The 21,409-nt window shown below is 44.1% G+C and overlaps 1 protein-coding gene across 1 annotated transcript in view; it reads right to left on the bottom strand.

The window, feature by feature from the left end:
* TGFBRAP1 (transforming growth factor beta receptor associated protein 1) overlaps positions 1-21,409 on the bottom strand; it is a 200,145-nt gene that overhangs the window by 123,681 nt on the left and 55,055 nt on the right. The window contains exon 6 of the mRNA XM_078657996.1: positions 12,944-13,001. Coding sequence (XP_078514122.1) covers positions 12,944-13,001 — 58 coding nt within the window. The remainder of the gene's footprint in view (positions 1-12,943; positions 13,002-21,409) is intronic.

Raw genomic sequence — 21,409 nt, 5'->3', positions numbered from 1 at the left:
TAGGATTTGTCTGTGCCAGAAAGCTATCCACTTGCTCTGGGGATCTGAAATTGCACATTTTGTTAGCCCATACAACTTTTAAAAAAGCAGGGAACCGCAGCTGTACTTGGGCTCCCAAATCCCTCAAAGCATCCATTCTCTTGCCCAGTTCCCACCTTCTATCGTCTGTGACCCGGGAAATATCAGACCGAATCCTAAAGGTGGCGTCCTGAACCTGGATGGATATAAGTTTAAGGGTAGCCCCCAATAGTTGCTCCTTTAGCAAATAGGATTGGATATAGATTAGTACTTTCCTGGGCTTTTTCCGGGCAGGATTCAGCTTAAAAGGATCCCTATGGATTCTCTGAATTTTAAGACTCCCAGATGCTGGCTGATGCGATTTGAGGAAAGGCTTTAACTAAAAGATCAAGGACCTAGGCCTTTAAATTGTCCCCCCTCTCGGCCTTCTTTTAGATCTAGGATCCTGATATTAATCCTCCTCGAAATATTTTCTAACCTCTCCAATCTCTCTGTTAAATCCCGCTCTTTCTCCTTCAGTCTCCGCACCTCACTGGAGTTATCTTAAACCTCTAGGCCCAGATCCTCTACTTTGCTCTCAAGTGTCTCCATCCTATGCGTCAATGCAGTTAAATTTTCCTCTAGGCTGGTGCAAATGTCTTGTATCTTCTTTTGGTGTGATTCAGAAGTAGAAAAACGTACTCCAATCTCAATAGATAACTGTCTTAGCATCCCATGTAGCGAATCCTGACTTAGTGCTACTGAGGTCAGGGATGAATCACCTGGCTCATCTACTTCAATCTGACTGCCACCTTCTGTCTCAGAAGCCAAAGATTTCATAGGGGTCTCGCTTAACGGAGCATATCCATTGGAAACAGGAATTGAAGCCAGTAAATCCTGATTCTCGACTGGCGCTGAGGCCATCACTGAATCTGTTACTACCTGAGTGGCAAGGCTCCCGGCAGCCTGGGTATTAGTCATAAAATATGACCGAAGAGAAGGAGTCACGTTAACTGCTGTTTTTTTTTCTTCCTACTCTTAACAGGAGTGGATTTCCCTACTTTGTTACCCGCCTTCTTTTGCCTAAGACTTACTGCTGTTACTGCTGGAGTAGCTAACGCCTGACCGGGATGATTGTGCTGTTCAGGAGGAGGCCCCCCACTTAGAAGGGTGCGTGATCTCAGTTTGTATCTTTTACCAAGAGGCACCTCTGATTTATTTGAATTGGGCAGGCCTCCTCTATTTTCAGGCTGGCCTGATGGCTGTGCCACTAACTCCATAGGGCAGAGGGCGCTTTCATACCTTGTCTCTTTAATCTCAGTTCCTTTGGTTAGTGTTACAGGGTGTGTAACATTACACTGATACTGGACTAAATGTTCTGCTCCCAGAATATCTCTATCCTCATTAAGGTACCCCTGTAAATAATAAGAGCCCCCCAGCTTTGGCTCGATATTGAAGATTAGCAGGGACTAGGACTACAACTATGACTAGTCTGCCAGTCACACTGAAGCCAGGCACTTCGATGTACAGCAAGTGCCCCTGCTGTCCTAGAAAACGGAGAGTGTAAGTCAGCAAACACTCAGGGATATTCAGGGAGGCTCAGGGCAAAAAAGTATTCGGTGCAATTACACCCCCCTTTTATTTATTTACTATTTTTTTTTCTCTCTAGCTCCTACAGTGTGCTTGGCTGAACAAAGTAAAAACATTAATGTTAATGTTGATGTGGCAGACAGAGACAGTGGAGCAGCGAACAGCAGCCAAGTCCAGTGCTGCAGCCCCCTCCTCGCCTCGACGGCCTCACTCCTTTTCCAAACTGCTAACTCCCCTGCTATTCACACAACTCCACAGCCGTGGCGTATTCAGCGGTTGAGACGCCCCCCCCCCCGCCCTCCACAACTCCAGGGAACACTGCCCGAACTGCCTGATCGGTCGCTGCAGAGAGGCAGAAGGCAATCGAAACCAAGGGGGGGGAACCAGCCGCAGTCCCCCCCCCGTGAAGAAACGGTGGGAGGCGGCAAAGCGGAAAATGCTCCTTTGAACCTCCAGCCCACCCGAAAGGCTCCCCGAGCACAACGGAGCGAGCGGGCAGGATCCCACGATGGTGCAAGGCTCGGGGAAACAGAAGGTAACCGCCCTGCGGAAAAGAGGCTCCTCAGCAGTTTCTTAGGGACATATTCCCGGGGATACAAGCGCAGACAGTTCACAGCAAAAGAATCCTCATGAGACCGGGGGGGAGCCGATCCACGACCTGCTTACTAGCTGGCCGCCATGTTCCCCTATCTGCTCCAGAAGGAACATCCCGACCCAAATAGGCAATATTATATTGCCAATAGGTATTCAGGGGGGGGGGGGGGCGGGGGGTTGTGGGGTTGGTGGGGGGGGGGGGGTAATGGTTTTCACGTTTGCTGGTGGGGAGCATTGGGAGAAAAAGAAAAAAAGTGTAATAACAATCTTATGTGACATAATAGACTCGAGTAGCTTAAGCAGTTATAGTGGTGGGTGGAGACAAGACAATGATGGAGGACAGCCCTACGGGGGAAGGTAAGCAACATCTTGACTTACTAAGCTGGAATGTAAACGGACTGAGGGTGAAAGGAAGACAGCACTTGATTCTTCAATACCTAAAAAATAGCTCAGCTAGTATCATAATGGTACAGGAGACTCACCTTTTACAGTCAGAATGTAAGGCACTATTTGGAAAATTGAGATGGGTGGATAAGATTATAGGAACAGACCAGCAATACTCTTCGAAAGGGGTTGCAGTGATAATCAAAATAAACTCTGGGGTAGAGGTAATTAGGTCTCAAGTTGATGACGGAGGGCGTTGGGTTATAGTGGAAATCAAGTGTCTGGAGACAAAATACACTCTAGTTAGTTATTATGGACCTAATGAGGATGATACTACTCCCTTGAATAACCTCTGTTTTGCATTAGCAGACTTTGATTCAGCTCTGATCTTGGGTGGAGATTTTAATGTTCTGTTAAATAATAAATTAGATAGGTCCTCCCCCAGAACTCAGATAGCAGTCCAGCATGTGAAAACGTATCTCCTTGCTATGCTGAAGAATCTTCATCGTTTTGATGTATGGCGAAAAAAATGGGTGAGAGAAGGGAATATTTCTTTTACAGCAAGAAGAATGCTCATTTTTCAAGAATAGATTATATGTTTATGGAGCATCCCGATCTTGATAAAATATGTGCAATAGAATACCTGCCCATACATTTATCTGATCATGGAGCCATACTCTTGAAACTAGAACTTCCCCCAGAATCATCCTTGAGGAGGTGGACTTTAAACAGAAGATTTCTTCTGCAATCTTTAACCCTTGGCTTCCTAAAGTTAGAAACTGCTAGCTTTTTCCAGGAGAATCTGGGCTCAGCCAGTGTGCATGTGGTCTCGAATTCCTTTAAGGCCTGGTTGAGAGGGATACTAAATGGAGCGGTTGTGGGTTGGGTTAGGGCCGAGAGGAAAGAACTAGCTGACTTAGAAGCCCAGATAGCGGGGGCGGAGTCAGAGTTAAAGACGAGCGGTCCTTCTGGGGTAGATAATACAAATTTAATTATGAGAGTGGAAGAGCTGCAACAGAAAATTAGAATCAGGTCTAATGAGATTATGTGCCAAAAATGGGAGGCAAGTAAAATTAGTGACTTTGAGCAGGGGGAGAATTGTGGTAAACTCCTCGCAATGAAGAGCAGGGTTGATAGATCTAATAACTATATTACCAAGATTAAAGTTGGCTCTCAAGTGGTAGAGGACAAGAGCAGTATAGAACAAGCCTTTGTACAATTCTTCCAGGAACTCTACCAAGAAGATCTCCAGGTGGCAGAAGAATATATTGATGGGTGGCTTAAAGAGAAACATCTCCCCACATTAGCCGAGGATAGCCAGAAAAGCCTCACATCAGAAATAACGGGATCTGAGATTCTAACGATTTTAGATGCTGCAAAGAAAGGAAAAGCAGCGTGCCCGATGCTATCCCGATTGAGGTTTATACAATTTTGAGGGAGGAAATAGTCCCGGTCTGGATGAAATTGTACAATGGCATCTTAGATGGTACGTCTCCCCTGCCTGACTCTTGGAGTGATGCAGTTATTGCCTTGCTTTTAAAGCCAGGGAAGAATCCAACGCTTTGTCAGTCTTACCGCTCAATCTCTTTACTAAACGTCGACTATAAAGTATTCGCCGGGATCTTGAACAGGCGGCTTAGTAAAATTGCAGGGTCACTAATCCACACGGATCAAAAGGGTTTCCTGCCAGGCCGACAGATGTCGGACTTGGTACATACTCTAATTGGGTCAATCGACCTGGCTTCATCACAGGATCGCCCTCTCTCAATCATCACCGTCGATGCGGCCAAGGCCTTTGACCGGGTGAACTGGCATTTTTTGGATAGGGTCCTGAAGATTTTTGGTTTTGCTGACAGATTCAGGGAGGTGTTTACAAACATATACAAGTCCCCCCGGGCCCAAATCCTGGTTAATGGTAATCTCCCCCCTGTAGTTAAGATAGGACGAGGTACCAGGCAAGGTTGCCCTCTATCCCCCGTTATATTTAATTTATACATAGAACCACTAGTTCAGAGTATAAGATTAAACCAGAACATTGTCCCTTTTGAAATAAATGGGTTTGTACGAAAGGTAGCACTGTACGCGGATGACCTGAACCTTTTATCATCTAATGTTAACTTTACACTTCCAGAACTTGTAGCTGAAGCCCAAATGTTTGGAACTCTATCAGGCTATAAAATAAATAATGAGAAAACCGAGATTATGGCCTGGAACATCAAGGATCGGGAGGGGAACTTTGCCAAAGAACTTAGATACTTAGGAGTTATAATAACTCAGGATCCTGCCCAAATCCCTAAAATCAATCTAGATAGAGTTTCAAAGGAGGTTGATGTCCTACTAAAAAGATGGCAAAGTATTCCATTGTCTCTCTATGGGCGAGTTAATCTGATTAAGATGTCCGTCCTGCCAGAACTCACTTATCTTTTTAATAACATCCCCTCAGAATTTGGAAAATCTGACATTCCTAAAATCCATGGTAAGATATCTTCTTTTATCTGGGCAAGAAAAGCAATTCGGCTATCCTGGAAAAAACTTAGATGTAAACTCCAGCAAAGCGGGGGGGGCTGCCAGATTTCCAGCTGTACTGTTGGGCCTATCAATTGAAGAACTGTAGGATGTTACTGCTGTGGTCAGCAGAATGCAGACGATGTCCACCTATTTTTTTCCTGCCCTAAGATACAAGAATATTGGATAAATGTGGGTAAGACTATCTCCAGAGCCTTGGGCAGCATAGTGGAGGTAAGCTTATCTCTCATAATATTCGTTATGTTCCTGCACTTGGGGGAATAGCAGATCAGATAGGGCCCCAATAAAAACAGTTTTTTATTTAATATTATTGGCCAGGAGGGAGATCTGTAAAATGTGGCACCAGACAATATTTCCCACTTGGAATGCTTGGTGGAAGTCTGTTAGATATTTCAGAACGTTAGATCAAAGAGTAAATGTCTATAGAGAAAGCCATATAAGGGACTGTTTTGAATTTTTTGGATGATATGGCATCTGGGAGAGTTTAGGGACAGGACGATGACCCAATGATTAAAACCTCTGGTCAGCTCAAGTTGCATGTTATGGGTATCCCCTGTAAAGAACATCAGCTGAGAGTGGAACCACCAAGCTATACACATGGGTGGTGGTACAGATTGATTGGGTGCTATAGCTACGGAGGTCATATGAGAAGAGTCAAATAAAAATTTTTTTAAAATGTTTTAAAAAAGAGTGGCTAGTGAAATTCCCCAGTATGTGTGGTTAAATTTGACTGACCACCCTGTTTGTAATAGGGCTCCTGCACTTATTATTTTGATGTGGTCAACCCATTTCAGGTTATCTTGAAACAACAATTCTAGGTATTTATATGTATTGATCACCTCCATTTGCTTTTCATCCAAAAACCATTTAGGCTTAGTTACCTTTCGCCCAAAGATCATTATCTTGGTCTTTTCTAAATTTATTTTTAGAAAATGCTCCCTACATTAGAGTTAAGTTTCCTCTGCAGGCCTATCGCTGTATAATCCAATAAAACTAAATCATCAGCATTAAGGAGATAATGGGTCCCCATCTTCGGAGAGAAGGACTGGGTGGCTTTTAAAACTCCTAGGAAATGTTATGCATAAAGATTAAAAAGAAGAAAGTTCAAGTACACAACCTTGGCATAGGCTGATCATTATACTGATTCGCTGCTAAAGATTTCTTCATAATAGACCAAAGGGCAAAGCAATGATCATTGGTGGAATGCTACCGCTCCAGCTCAGAAACCTCCCTGTTCGATTGGCTGAAGGTTATTTTCCAACACCCATTCTTCCAAGTGAGATAATAAATTATTTGAAAAAACCTTTACAGAAATATCCAGCAGACCGACTAATCTGTAACACGAAAGCAAGCTTCCATAACCTTTCTTCAATACTGGCTTAACTACAGAGCTCTTCCAAGTATCAGGGAATAATCCAGATTTAGGAATCCAATGAAACAAATGCAAAAAACATTTTCCCACCATTCCCTGTTTGATTTAATGAGAATGGCAGGAACGTTATCTGGACATGCAGCTCTACTCTACTTCACTTCAGAATGAAATTGTAGATAGGATTGTTTCCCGAGAGAAGCAATGATTTTTAATGGCATCAGATGGAAAATCGGGCAAAAGAAGTGGTAAGACCAGAGAGCCATATAAATCATTAATATAGGTCATCCATATATCGATATGATACTGGGTTGTCATTATTTACACTAGTTACTATTTTGGAAGCTGGTTTTAATGGTGGATGGGTGTCTTCTGAGAGCGACATGATGAGCTGGGTGTCGTGAGTGTGGTGTATGATGTTGAGGCTCTGTGTTCTGACGATGTCAGCTAGTGGCGTCATGTATGTGTTGAACAAGGTGTCATATAGCTACTGTATATCTTTATAATGTGTTAAGTTAGCATAGGCTCATTAAATGTTTAAACACAATTTTTCCTTTTGGTGCTTCTGCACACGACACGTAATTGTTGATTTAGCTTTCAACCTAGTAGTTCGTTGTGGTTTACATGAGAATAATATGTTATTACTCTGATATCAGCTTTGCTTAATAAACTGTGTCTGTACAGAGAGTGCTGAAGCTTCAGGAACAACACGATACAGAATTGTTATGAGGTCTGATCTTCGCGCCTTCATAGACATAACATAAGTGCAGCTTCTGCCAACTTTGGGCTTGAGGCGGGTTTTTATATTGCTTTGCTTGAGACACACATAACACACTTGATGCTGTTCGCATGCAGAGAGAGCTGGTGTATGCTGATGTGATCCCTTCATTCTAGGACACTGAGGTATGGGCCCGCCCTAATTCAACCCAAAGAGACCTTCTTAGCTATTAATATAATATGCGAGTTAGGGAGGGTGAGAAATAAGTGTTGTTAACCCTTATTAATTTACAGCATGGTAACATGCTGTCACCGTTCGCTTTCTATGGACTAGTAACTATGCTTGTAGCTTTGTTGTTGATAATATGTTTACTTGTATTATCTAAGATACTGCGCCTGAGAAGACGGCATTAGTAAATAAACATTTCAAATGCTCACGTGTTCTTCTTTACTCCATGTTCTGGTTTGAAATGATTGTATAACGAAAGAGTGCTCATGTGTTCCACGTAACCTGAGGTTGGTGAGTTCATGTTCTGGTTTGTCTAAACATTGGGAGTTGGTTATGACCAATGAGACACTGTAGCTAGCTCGGTAAGGGGTTTGTTGGGTACTAAGGTGAGTTTTGGGTCACCCTAATTCGCTGAGGTTCCAATCCTCTGTGCACAGTTCTGTGGGAGAACAGAAACCCTGCTACAAAGGTAGGCCTGAGTGATGAGCTTTAAGAGATGCTGCATCTGATACTCTTGGGTACCAAGGTGAAGTGAGGTAGAAGGATTGTCTGGGTATGTCCAGTGAGGAAGGAAGCTAAACATTTGAGGGTGTGTCCCTGCATCAAGATGTGGTGGAGTCTACTGATGTAGTGGAGTGGTGTGGCTCACTGGTTAGAGGCGGCAGACCCGGAAGCAGAAGTCGGCCCGGGACCAGGGTTCGATTCCCGACGAGGCAGGGTCGTGGACCAGGGTCAGCGGACTCTATAATTCTCGCCTCGGTGCCTACTCTAACCAGGGGTTCCACTCGGCAACTCTGGGCATTACCTTGCCTAATCTCCACATCGGCCCCATCAACGCTGGGGATGCCTGGCTCCACCTTGGGGATTCCCAGCAGGGACCATCCCACAGGGAAAGCCAGGACGGGTTCCCCAGCGGTATACAGCACCAGGACGCCGGCTGGCAACAGTGCGCTTTACAAGTATACACATTACATTACATTACATTATGAGGGTGTGGTTGCATACGGTGTCGAACACACAGCCGAGAGGTCGTGGAGGACCAAGGCCACTGGTTTCACCTCAAGGAGGGTTCTGATGTAGTCAGTGGCAGCGATCAGGGAAGGTTCGGGCCGATGGTTGGTGTGGAAACCGGACTGAGAGGAGTCCAGCAGGTATGTTCTTCCAGTGTGCTGACGATTGATGGCCTTCTCAAGAACTATGGTGGGAAAGGGGAGCAGCGAGATTGAGAGGTAGTCTTGGAGCTTGCTGGGGTCTACGGAGGGTTTCTTGAGGAGGGGTTTGACCTCAGTGTTTCCATCCGTTGGGTAAGGAGGCTGTGGTGATGGATGCAATGAGAAAGGAGGTGAGTTCGCTGTGGATTACCTCGCTTACGAGGTTGAAACAGTGGTGGAGGCAGGAGTCTGTGGTGTTCAGAGTGGATGAAGTTCAAGATGGCTGTGGTGTTCTGGGTGGGGAGCTGTGTCCATGCAGTGAGCAGGTGGTTGTGGGTTGCATTAGTTGGTGTGAGGAATTTGTGGAGGTCGATGGATTGGTGTTCGAAGTTGCTGTAACTGATGGTTATCTTGTTGTGGAAGCACCATGCTAGGGTGTCGCAGAGTTTCTGGGAATGGGAGTTCATGTTCTCGGTGGCTAACAGCCAGGAGAATTCTCTGACTATGCTGAAGAGGTCTTTGCTATGGTTGGCACTTGCCTCGATGCAGTCTGCCAGGGCGTCTCTTTTGGTTTCCTGGAGGCGTTGGTGGTATATGTTGAGGGCTGATTTGAAGGTGCTCGGTCTGTGTGATCTCTGCTAGTGCACCAGCTGGGGGGGCCTGGTGGTGAAATGTGGGGGGGTCTTATGATGGGGAAGTGGACGATGGCGTGGTCGGTCCATGCGAGTTCTGTAACATGGCTGTACTTGATTCTGTCACTGGTGATGAAGATATGGTCTATCGTGTGTCCAGCGTTGTGGGTGGGGTTGGTGACCAGTTAGCTGAGGCCGATGTTGCTCATTCTTTTCAGAAGGTTGGTAGTGTTAACGTCTTCTTGGGTCGTCGAGGTGGAATTTGAGGTTCTCCTAGAAGATGCAGTGCTTGAAGTCAATCGCTAAAGGTGCGATGAATTTGATGATAGTGTCACAGAAGATGGGGGTGGTCCTGGGGGGGGGGCGGAGTCTGTAGATGAGGGTGCATCTTATAGTCGTTAAGCTGTGGGTTTGGAGTTGGAAGTGGAGTTGTTCCAAGATGGGTGTGATGTGGTCTTCTGTTGTGACGCAACAAAATGTTTCATTGTGGATGATGGCGATGCCTCCAGTATGGTTGTTGGTGTGGTCTCTGTGGATCATCTTTTAGCCATTTGGCGTTGCGGTGCCGATGTCAGGGGTGGAGGAAGGGTTGAGCCAGGATTCTGTGATGAAGATCACTTCGGGGTGAGGGTGGTGAAGGTGTCAAAGATTCCAGTGGCATGCTTGCAGAGGGAGCTGGCATTGAGCAGGAAGCACTGGAGCAGTTCCAGAGTGGCTGTGGTCAGTGTAGCGATGCTTTCCATGTGAGTGGGAGGTCCTGAGTTGCATGTAAACCAACAGCCGTTGCAGGTGAAAGGTCCTACCGTTGAACAAGGGGATGTGAAGCGTAAGTTGTTTTTGTGGCATGTGCTGTCCAGTTTCGGAGCTCTGCAGCAGAGTATCTGTGGATGGCAGTAGGGCTAGGGTTTCTAGCACCTAGCACAGTCCAGTTGCAGATGGACTTGCCTTTGGCGAGCCGGCAGCATAGCCATGCGGCGTCCTCCATTAAGTAGGTCCTAGGAAGGGGCAGGCCTGGGTGGCAAGAAGAGAATACAGCAGGAAACACCAGGGGTGAGGCGGGCCGGCTCGCTACACAAACAAAAGAGAACAAAGGGCAACAATACTAAGGCTATTATAAACACACACAGCTTAGACTAAACAGAAAAAGAAAAAAGCAATTCTAAAATAAATGGCCAAAATATACAAGAAATGAAACAGTTAATCCTACTACGTTTGCGAACTATAAAGGAAAGTCTAACTATGGCATGTACGGCTACGACTATGCAGTCTACACTGCTGTACTGTCACAAATACAAAACCATGCTGAGCTGAGTGCAAAGGGTTAGGAGCGGCAGAGGGGAGGAGGGGAGAGAGCAGCAGTGGTACACAGTAGCAGTGTCCAGGAGACCTGCTAGACTGCAGCAAGGGGAGCTGGCACAATGACCTCCAATAGTCTTAGGATGATACCTAAAACCCCCAAAAAATGCCATAAGTCAATAAGTCTGTTCTTGAAGTACAGCAAACCTCAGGAACTCCTTTCCATATGAAGTGTGGTACAAATCTGGAGGTATGAACTCCTCTGGAAAGGGTGAGTCACAGAGTACTTTCATCTCGTCTTTCTAAAATGAGGTGGATGTGCTAATAACGTGGGTACTGCATATAGCCTTTACAGCTGTCAGCTGCTATTTCAGAGTTATTGAAAGACTCCCACTTCCACGCCAGGCATGTGAATCTATGAAAGATCCAATGCTTGAGAATGGTGCAACTCTGAACAATTTGGGCTCTTAGCATTAAGAATACTAATTTGTAGTGCTGAGAATCGTAACCCTAACCAAAGCACAAACTGCATTAATTTTTCAACACACATTGATTATTTCTCCAAGAATGAGGTATCTGTGGACGACGTACAACTTGATAGCTACTGCAGCAGGTATCTAAACCTTTCTACTCCAGCAATGCATTTTCCACAGATTGACATGCTTAAAAAAGCACTGGGAATGCCAATAGATATGGCTTGTTTATGGATGCACACAATGCTAAATGTTGCATACGCACACAGGTATTTGAAGTCATACATACGTACAAGCACCAAGTACAGCTGGATGCCTGAATAGGTTCATGACACTGAACTTTCCCATCTTTTTCCGGGATCTCTGAGCACTTTACAAAATAAAAATGCATACTTTGCTCCACAAAAGCCAATTTTTCTTTTTAAAATCTAGGTTCTATCTGAATCTAGGTTGGCCAATTTTTCTTCCAAGTGTCCAATTGTAGTTTTGAAAAGTCACTAAAAAAAAATGACAGGAAAATCTGTTATGATTTTTTTTAAAGAAAAGTGAGAATAAAAGAGGGCTAGATACACTAAGAGCCTGGAAAACAGAGTACTCCTCTGAGAAACAGCAATCCACCAGTATCCCATTATGCTAAGTCACTGACAACTTCTTCTGTTTTTTTAATCAGAGAATAAGGATCCTGTATTTTATTCAAATCATGGCTTCTATTCTCCCACCAGGAGAAAGGAGTGCTACTTATGATTTCAATGGAGGCTCCACTAAAGGAGACGTAGGAACCCAGGAAGCACCTTTTCAGTGCTTACAATTATCAGAGGAGAAAGAAAAATGTAGCAAGCTCATCCCAAACCTTAAGCTGTGCAAGAAAGGAGAAATATTCAGCTCTAACCGAAGGGATTCCTCACAGACGCTTGCCTAACCTAGGCCTCTGTTCTGGAATCTGAATTCAGGCAAGATTGTCTTGTGAATGTGTGTGCCAAAAGCCGCATAACCATCTTACAAATCTCTGCTATGGGGATATTTCTCAACAAAGCAGTGGTTGCAGCTTTACTCTTAGTAGAGTGGGTCTTGGCCCTACTAAAGATCTATTTGCTTTCTAGAGTGCTCTAGAAGAGACAATCCATCTGGAAATGGACTACTTTGAGATAGATAAACCTATACCAAATGGGTCCATAGTTTACAAGATAATTAGACCTATGGAGGCCTTTTGTCTTATTAATATAAAACATATACACCGCTCATTAAATAAAGAGTGTGTAAAGACCTTTCAAGTCGAGTGAGAGGATTCTGATAAACCTAAACCTGCTTGAAGATCTGATGGCTAATAGTATGCTTCGACTATGTATGCTGCAAGATGGCCCTATGAATAGGTTTAAAAGGGGAACATGTTAGTTTTGAAAGGTCCACAATGTCTTTGCAAGGAGGCGGCAGCCTCCTTAATGGTGAAAAACCCTGTTTAATGCCTTCAAGGAAGTCTTTAACATTAGGGACCATATAGCAAGACGTTTGTGAAGGACTTTTCTTGCAGTCAGTCTCTGCCTGTTTAACACCTGTAGGTGAACCAATGTGATTTTAGGTTCCTGGCTATAAGACAATTACAAATCGCTTATGCTTCAAGAGACAGTAATCTTGATTAGATCCATCACTGCTTATTCAAGTAATGGATAAAAAAATTAAAAACGGAACACAATCCAAATGGTTGGCGAGCGCCCACACGATCAAGGAGTAATGTAGGGGAAAAAAAGGCTGTGCTGTTTTTTTTTCTTTCTTCATAACAAACCTCCGCAAATTATGCAATGACAAGTTACCCCGGTTAAAATTTTTTACAAAAGTCATTCCTAAGCAGCAATGCCTTAGCATCAATTGTTTATTTACGGGGTGGAGGTGGTCTCTGTTTTAGACTATTTTTAGTTTAACCCTAATATATTATCATCTATTTCTATGCACAAGTAAGTAGATTTTCCATTTAAAAACAATAAACTAACCTGGAGTGCAGCAGCATCCTGACTATTGTATCGATACAGCAGTCCAAGTGCATAATATCTAAATGACAGCAAGGAAAAAATAAGGCATACAATAAGTACAGTCAAAAGTTTAATTTGAAAAGCAATCGCAACATTTTCAGCTGCAAACAGCATATTTCAAGAGAGGATCAGGAGTGGATATAATTGGAACAGCTTATATCAGCAATAAGAAGCAAATAAAAAACATTCTCTAGGACAACGGCATTAAGAAACATGCCTGTCAAGACCTATGTCAGCACTCTTAATCGCCTACAAAGTAAAACACCTATGCCTTGTCTGAGTGGGAAAGTTCATGCGGCCTAATAGCTAGATCGGTCGACCTCAAAGCTGGGGAACCAGGTTCAAGTTTCGGATGGGATGCTCAACATACTGTGATCCTGGGCAAATCACTTAATCTTCCCGTGCCTAACCTAAAAAAAATGAATGTGTCCGTCTGTAACGCAACTGGTTCTCATGTAAAGCGCTAAGATACCTTCGGGTCTAGTTCACGCTATATAAAACAAAAATATCATACAAGGTGCCAGTCTTTATTTATGGTCCCGGTTTAGTATTTTAAGTGATTTTTACATAAACGGACAGGAAAAAATACGATTCCCGCCTCTGCATTAATTTCTGTAATCATAGAAATACAGAAATTAGTTCCCATTTCAATGTCTCCCTACACTTAGGATCATGACGACCATAACAACAGCTGTGCATATTGAAAGCACAGATGTAAAAGCAAAGAATGAAATGGTGTTTTAAAGCTATAGTAGTAGCTGCAGTTGTTCACCTGTGCTAGCACTACAACCACAATATGTTCAAGTGATTATGTACATTTATGGTACACTGCCACCTGCTGCTCCAAAGTCCTATAAACAATGAAATGTGAATATACATTTATCATTAAAATAAAGCTAGAAATATACTAACTGCCACTTATTTTCTTCAACCGCCATGATAAACATGGACAAATAGCAATAAGATGAGAAAGAAAAGTTAATATGGATAACTGCAAATGGTTTTATGCAATGTATTTGTTAATATTTCCAGCAGCCCTGTTTGAGAGCACTTAGTCAAACTTGTCAGGGATGTTTAGAGAGCTGCATATGAATCTCCAACTATTTAAGCAGCAAAACGGTTACAGCTCAGTAATGTTTTTTACTTTTGCATAATTAATTAGAAATAGATGCACGTGATGGGCACAATACAGCAGATATTACTCTACATTGTTTGTGAGTAAGCGCCACTTCCCCACCAGCGAGTCGTTGCTCACATTTCTAATCTACATGGTCGTGAGGCATGAAACTATGTGTAGAACATCATGCTACTGTCCAGCCTCCATCAGATAAAAATTCTATTGCGTCAACCACAAGTGTTGAGACTATCTCCACTATGTGATTATGTTTGTTGGTAATAAAAACAATGTGATAAAAGCACTGTGTCGGTTTTGAAGGTATGTCCCCTGTTGATCTGGTGCTCTGTACATAAAAACCCATTTGTCTCTTGTAGTGTGTGTTTCCTCTTTTTTTCGAAGCCTTTGTCCACATCATCCCCAGTGCTCCTTGGCCAAGAGGGATGTGGCAGTGGTAAGTGTGACCAGGCAAGAACAAAACATGTGCTACCTGAATGCTGCACCCTAATCTCCAGATTCCCCACAAAGCAGCAACAAAACCCCTTATTTAACTCTATGATGTATTTGTCCTTTTGTGTTGCCACAATAAAAATTAGAATGGTCAGAAAATGGGCACCCTTATATTTGGAAGGTGGCAACAGTGATCTACAGAGCTAGGGGAACAAACTCTTATGGCAACCTTCAAAAGAGCAAACAGCATGATGGACAGTCAACAATGAGTGGTGGATGAACTATCTGCATTCAAAACCATCCAGAAATAGAAATCCCATTATAGGACGTTGCTCAATCTCATAACAACATTGCAGAAAGGCACTTTCGAGTCAGCACAGGAAGGCATTTGTGGACACCACTATATAAAATGAGTATCCACTGAGTGCAGTAAACTATAGCACTTGATGAGCCTGTCTCTCATGTCCAGCACTCCTTGCAGTTCAATTCGGTCAAATGATTTTCTTTTTATTTGCTTGATTCCATTTTTGCTTTCCTTAAGTTCTGGTTTGGAGAGGTGCTTTTTTCTGTCCTTTAGATGCCCTGCTTCACTTTTTTCTCTGGAGATTGTACTTGCTTTCTTCTTAGCACCTATCTCTACTTAAACATGATGAGAGACTTCTTAGATATGACCCACAAGACATGAAAATGCAACAACAAATTGTACATTATACATACTTTGAATCAGAAGTTCAAAGAAAGAGCATGCACCTAAGGTAATGAAGACAGACCAGCAAGAGTCAGGTGCATAGCTGTCCTGCACAGCAAGGGTGCTACAGACCTTGACTGTGCCACTTCATTGGCGGTTCCTTCCATCCAAGAGTCAGAACGGATATAAGACGCTTGGTTACAGTACGTTCTCTGGCAACTTAACTACGCAATTATTTGGACACGACATCTTACTTAGGAAAATTGAACTATCCAACTAATAACTACATAAAGATCCACCATAGTCCAAGTGACCACTAATACTCCAATGTCTTCACACTATTCAGTCTTGGCAGGTACAAATAAGAAATCCAGTAAAAGGAAAGGTGTTCCTGGACATAAAATCTCATATCTCCATGGATTCTGGTAAGCTATATTCAAATCAGTCTTAGGCCTGCCACCAAATCAGCAGTTCGTCACAGGTAGTAGCTTCTCATTTACATGGAAACACAACTAAAATGATGTGTTGCAGCTTTAACGGGGATCGGTATACACAGTTGAAGTACCTAGAAACAGCAAGATGCCATACACCTCCACACATGCAAACAATTCTCTGGATGCCAGCTCGAGAGCAAAGGATTAACCTGGTCAGCAAGTCAAAAGAAGCTAATTTGCAAGCAGTGTAGTCTGGCATAAGCAGTCAGCTCTGTATTTTTTAGCAATCTGCTCCCACGGATTTCAGACTGATGGCCAGTCATAAGAGTAAGAGAAACAAACTATCAATTAACTGTGACTCTCAGGGTTGCCAATTCAGCACCAAAAGCAGCTCACCATCCATCCTTCTCTGTTCTGAACCTAGTCTAGAAATAGCTAAGTATGGGAGGGAAGAAGGAGGCTGGTTTTGTGTGCCCCATGGCATTACTCTTTTTTTAAATTTTTTATTCTCTTTTTATTAAACAAAAATGATGGTACAGGGACGGGCTACCAAGCCACGCATTACTCGCACACAATAGTAGAAACATAGAAGCATGATCACAAAATACATCATGATTCAAAACATTAGACAGTAGCATTGGTCATTACGCTTTTAAACTGGTGAGGCAAGGTTTAATTTTGGCAGGAAGTGGCAGAAGTGCACAAAAGTACAAGTTACTTACCTTCGGTAACAATGTATCTGGTAGAGACGATTCTAGCCGCAGGTTCCTTTACGTAGAAATATTTCCAGGCGTGAGACGGGATCCAGAAACTTTTGCCTCAGCATCCCTGCACGCGGCTCCGCCCAGGCGTCGTCCGCGTACGTGACGTCAGCGAGGTCACATAAGCCCCACCCCGGCACACCTACGTCAGTTTTCTTCGGAGAGCTCTTCCGCGCCTCAATGCAGAGCCACCAGAGCCAGCCCCAAGACCGACAGGAACTACAACACTCCAAACCAGCACAGAGGGCAACCATCCCCCAAGGAACAAGGGCCAGGCTTGGCAAGATGACCCCAACACAGAGGGCAGCAGAGGGGCTAGGACCCTAGCAGCAAGAGGGGAGGGGAGGGCAGAGATTGAAGGCAAATCCACCCCCAAACCCTGGAGCAGCCAGAGTAGCGGGCACGGGAGCACTATAACCCCATCCTCCAGAGAACCAAAGAGGAGGAACGAACAGCAACAAGACGGAGCAACCCGTCAAGAGCGAAAGAATGCGCTCACAGGAGACACAGCCCCCAACCGGGAGGCAAGTGCCAAGACCAACTCAAGGGTCCTCGCAGAACGGGGAGGAAGGGCGGGCCGTGAAGGAATCTGCAGCTCGAATCGTCTCTACCAGATACATCGTTACCGAAAGTAAGTAACTCGTACATCTGATAGAGGCTACTAGCTGCAGATTCCTTCACGTAGAATAGATACCCTAGCAATACCCATGGGGAAGGAGGGTCTGCGAAAGGACACCACCAGCCAGGACAAGACAGAGGGAGCCACAGGGGACCAGACCTGCGGACCGGGCAAGGACAACACGCGGGGCTGCATCACTCACGGAGAGCCCACGCCCCCGGCAGGCCAAACACCAGCACCCGGGGACAAACTGCAACACTCGGAAAAGGGCAAGGATGACAACAACAGCCATTTCTGAAGCCGTCTGCCGAGGCTGATCGAGGGGACGAAGCCGACCTTGAGAGACGCGCTGAGAGTAGTTTCATCCAGCGCTCCCGGCGTGATTTCGGCTTCAACTGTTGGCACGCCTCACAATCAGTGGTGCCGTGATCTTTCCCTAAACACCACATACAAATGAGGTGAGGGTCCGTCGCAGACATAAGACGTCCACACAACGTGCAAGTCTTGAAGCCCGAAGGCATTCCAAGACTGTTCCACTAAAAATAGACACGATGATGGGGAAAAAAAAGGGCCCAAAACAGGCCCGAGCAAAGACCGAATCCACATTGCACGCGGAAAAGGAAAAAAACTCACGTAGGTGCGCTGGGGTGAGGCTTATGTGACCTCGCTGACGTCACGTACGCGGACGACGCGTGGGCAGAGTCACATGGTGTCGCCCCGCCCACCATGGCACAGGGATGCTGTGTCAAAAAGTTTCTGGATCCAGTCTCACGCCTGGGCACAAGTTTACGTGAAGGAATCTGTGGCTAGTAGTCTCTATCAGATATGTAAACTAGCAAAGGCCTAATGCGCTTTACTTTGTTTACAAAAAGATGAAGAAATCTCTCTTGCAAGAGCATTAGAACTATAAATTATGTCACAACATAAGTTTAGGTGTAGTTGTACTATGAAATTGCTTCCAGTTAAAAGACGTAAGCTCTGAAGAACTTAAAGGTCCATAGACTGTACCTTAATGAGTCCGCACAACATCACATCACCCGCAATGAACCCCAGCAAAAGACTACCTTAGAAATCATGGTCATTCCACTATCCATCATAGCCTACGTCAGGTTTCCCTGATGGCATCAGACAACGAGGGACGAGAAGGCACAATGCGGATCAGTTTTATCAGCAGCAAGTACGTCTGTGGGGTCAAAGGGCCATAACTAAACTGGTCAGCTTTGGTTAGGGATGTACGACGTACCAGAACAAAAGAGGCGATTGTCTAATTTTGAATCACTTGGCGAATGAAATTCTTAAAAGAAATCCATCAATGATTTGAAGTCATGAATATAGCCAATGTGCCAATCATCTCAGCTGTCAAAGAGCATTTGACTCACTTGAACAAGGCATCTGGGAGAATGGCACTGAGCACTCCAAACAGTGTTGCGGTCTAGGGGATTTATTTGGTTTAGACACCACATGGGTCTGCAACAGAGACATTGAAATATTATTAGAACAGGCAACCGATTACTTCCTGTCACAAGAACCCAAGGATTGTTGAAGGTGAAGATCCAAAGATTACACAGCCCATGAAAGGGAGGCACCAAACCAGCCAAACTGAGTACTATCAAGGACTCTTAGAAAGGACCCAGAGTCCTATAAGTAACCAATAAACCCTTAGTTCTGAGAATGTCTCATAGTGCATAGCAAGATTCCATATTAGCATTTATGGATGTAAAGAGGGCACCTCTCATCTTGCCACAGATCACATGTACCCCAGGAGTAGCAGGGTGTGGATGTCTGGTACTGGTGGCAGGTGCAGAGTTTGGGGATCACCAATGCAGAGCTAACACAGCTCAGACACAGACTTTGAGATCTTGCTAAATGTATTCAGATCAGATGAAATGTGCCTAAAGCAGATGCCACACTACCTCTGGTATGAGGGTGAGATTTGGTAGGAGGGGATGGAAGGTGAGTGGAGTCTTGGTAACTTTAGTATAGACATCTAAAGGCTATAGAACGACCAGCATATTAGAAAGTGTTCCAAAAATATATAATCCCAACTTGCACACGGAGGAAAACTCTGGTAGTCCCAGAGGGTACCACGGAACAGTCACTTAGAATTAGTGTCCAAATGCACTCCACAGCTCTTTTGGCTAGCATCTGGTCTGATTACGCCCAGACAGCCCTTCATAAGAGGAAGCTTTGACAAATATAAACTTAAAGGGCAACTCTGTGCTGAAACTGTTATTATTGAGCATGTAAGCATCTAAAAGCATGTGCGGATTCTAGGAGGATTTTGAAACTTGGGGGGAGTGTGTTCGAACACTAGACAAACGGGCATTACCGAAGGTGCTGTCCCCATTGTTTTTGGAATGAACGGTCAGGAAAGAACACTTTGTAAGGCAAGATGGGTCTGTAAAACATCGGTCAACTTATGTTAAGCATTGGGGGCCTCTTCTCCTTCCTGGCAACAAATTATATAAGCTTTGCAGAAGGGAAAACCGAAGGAGACAGTGACTGAAACAGTCTGTTCTTCCACAGCAAAAGGAAAGTCACAGAAAGTCACTGTAAAAGCCTTAGACCCAGTTCGCAGAGATAGTTCAGCTTTGGGAAACTAAAATTGGCTCAAGAAGAATCTCTTGAAATGCTGTCTGTTTGTATAGAGGATGGAAGACGTGTGTGAAAGAAGCAGGTGAGCACACTTGACAAGGCAGAAAAAGACAATGATTGGAGGATGGTTCGTCCTGCATAAGATTTCAGACTGCATAAAGAAAGGAAAAGGCAAAGAGGTGTGTCATGTTAAATTTTAACAGGCTGACTTTGAGGAAATCCATCTTTTTAGAAAGTTGCTTGTCATTTAGCTGTAATGACAGTTTTTTTTACCCCAACTGTGGTTGTTAGCCACTGATTTAGCTCTTCTACAAAGGTTTACAAGCTGTTTTTTGCCTATGTTACCATAAGAGGCAATCCTGTTAAGTCTGTTTTCTGTGTGCGTGTTCATTGTACAGCAGCCCAGACTACAGGTATAGGAAGTAGTAATGAAAGGCAGACTAACCAAACTGATTCTTAAAGAATAGAATGCCGTTCAGACTGTTGCAGCCTATGCTTCACGGACATATCCAGTGATACTTAAAATGCAAGGCAAAATTTAGTTTTTACTTTCAGTTAGACATCCTATCAAAATGAAGCCTGCAGCCTATGGGTAACCTGGGCAAAAATGGCCAATGATAATTTTAGATTTCGGTGATACTTTACTCCTACAACAGATAATAGATATGGCATATTCTGTATATGCTCGGCTACAGCCGGACATATACATTTCTTTCAGGAATCATCCCTGATTTACACTTTATAACTGCGTCTCACAATTTGTCACTTCAAAGGGCTCTCACAGAAAATACAGGATGGTTATGCGGGACTGTTCTGGGGTTCGTCAGGAATACATTAGTAAATGAAAAGGTATAGCAATATGCTTCTTCTTTCACAGTACAATCTAAAGTGACTTTCTGGTGCCCTTTTTATATGGAAACTGAGGCAAAATGTTGACTGAGAAAAGTGGGTTTCCTCCTTAGCTCAGGGGGCTTAAGTGGGAGGGGTCATGGTTTGAGGCAAACACAATCTCTACTCTGTACATCTGAAACAAAGTTTCATTTCTTGGCTTTTAGGCCCATCGAAATCTGGGAGGGATTTCCTGCCACAAAGCACATTGATAGAAGATGAAGTACATCACTCTTCATCACTCTTTGATATTGCAGTGGAGAAAGAGTGCAGCTGTATTAGGACTGAGTGGGAGATTACCGATAACACTAAAGTGGTTTATCCCATAAAAGTCAGAACTGGTCTAGACCCAAGCAAGAATAGCTTGCCTTCACAGAATAGTTGACTGCACTACCAGAGTACTGGCAAGTATTGTATCAAGAGCTCATCTCTAAGATATGCCTGCAGTAGTCAAGAACAGAACTGATGGCTGGCTCTAGTTTTCATGACTTGGGATCCCTCAAGGATACTGGAACCCATACGAATGATTGCTGAGGGGACAACAGAAACCTTGCCCATGTGAAGCACTGTATCCAGAAAGACAGCTAAATGGGTCTCTGTTGAATCGAACAATCCCAAAACATTGCTGCTTGCACAGAATATCTCACAACTTAGCCATAAAAATCTGAATCCCCAAGCCGCAAAGACCCTCCTATGTCAAGCTGGTATTCGTGCCAAGTCAAGCTTCCCAAACCTGCACTAAAGTCACAGACGCAGGAGGTACCTGGATCTAGTGGAAGACTTTCGCACAGCATCACTAATGCCCACAATAAATAAACAACCTGCTTTCTCAACCAAACCTGCTTTAAACACCCACACTCGTCGCTAGTCTCATTGTT

Source organism: Lissotriton helveticus, chromosome 8 (genome assembly GCF_964261635.1).
Source record: "Lissotriton helveticus chromosome 8, aLisHel1.1, whole genome shotgun sequence".
NCBI lineage: Eukaryota > Metazoa > Chordata > Amphibia > Caudata > Salamandridae > Lissotriton > Lissotriton helveticus.
This window is presented reverse-complemented; position numbering and strand designations above follow the sequence as displayed.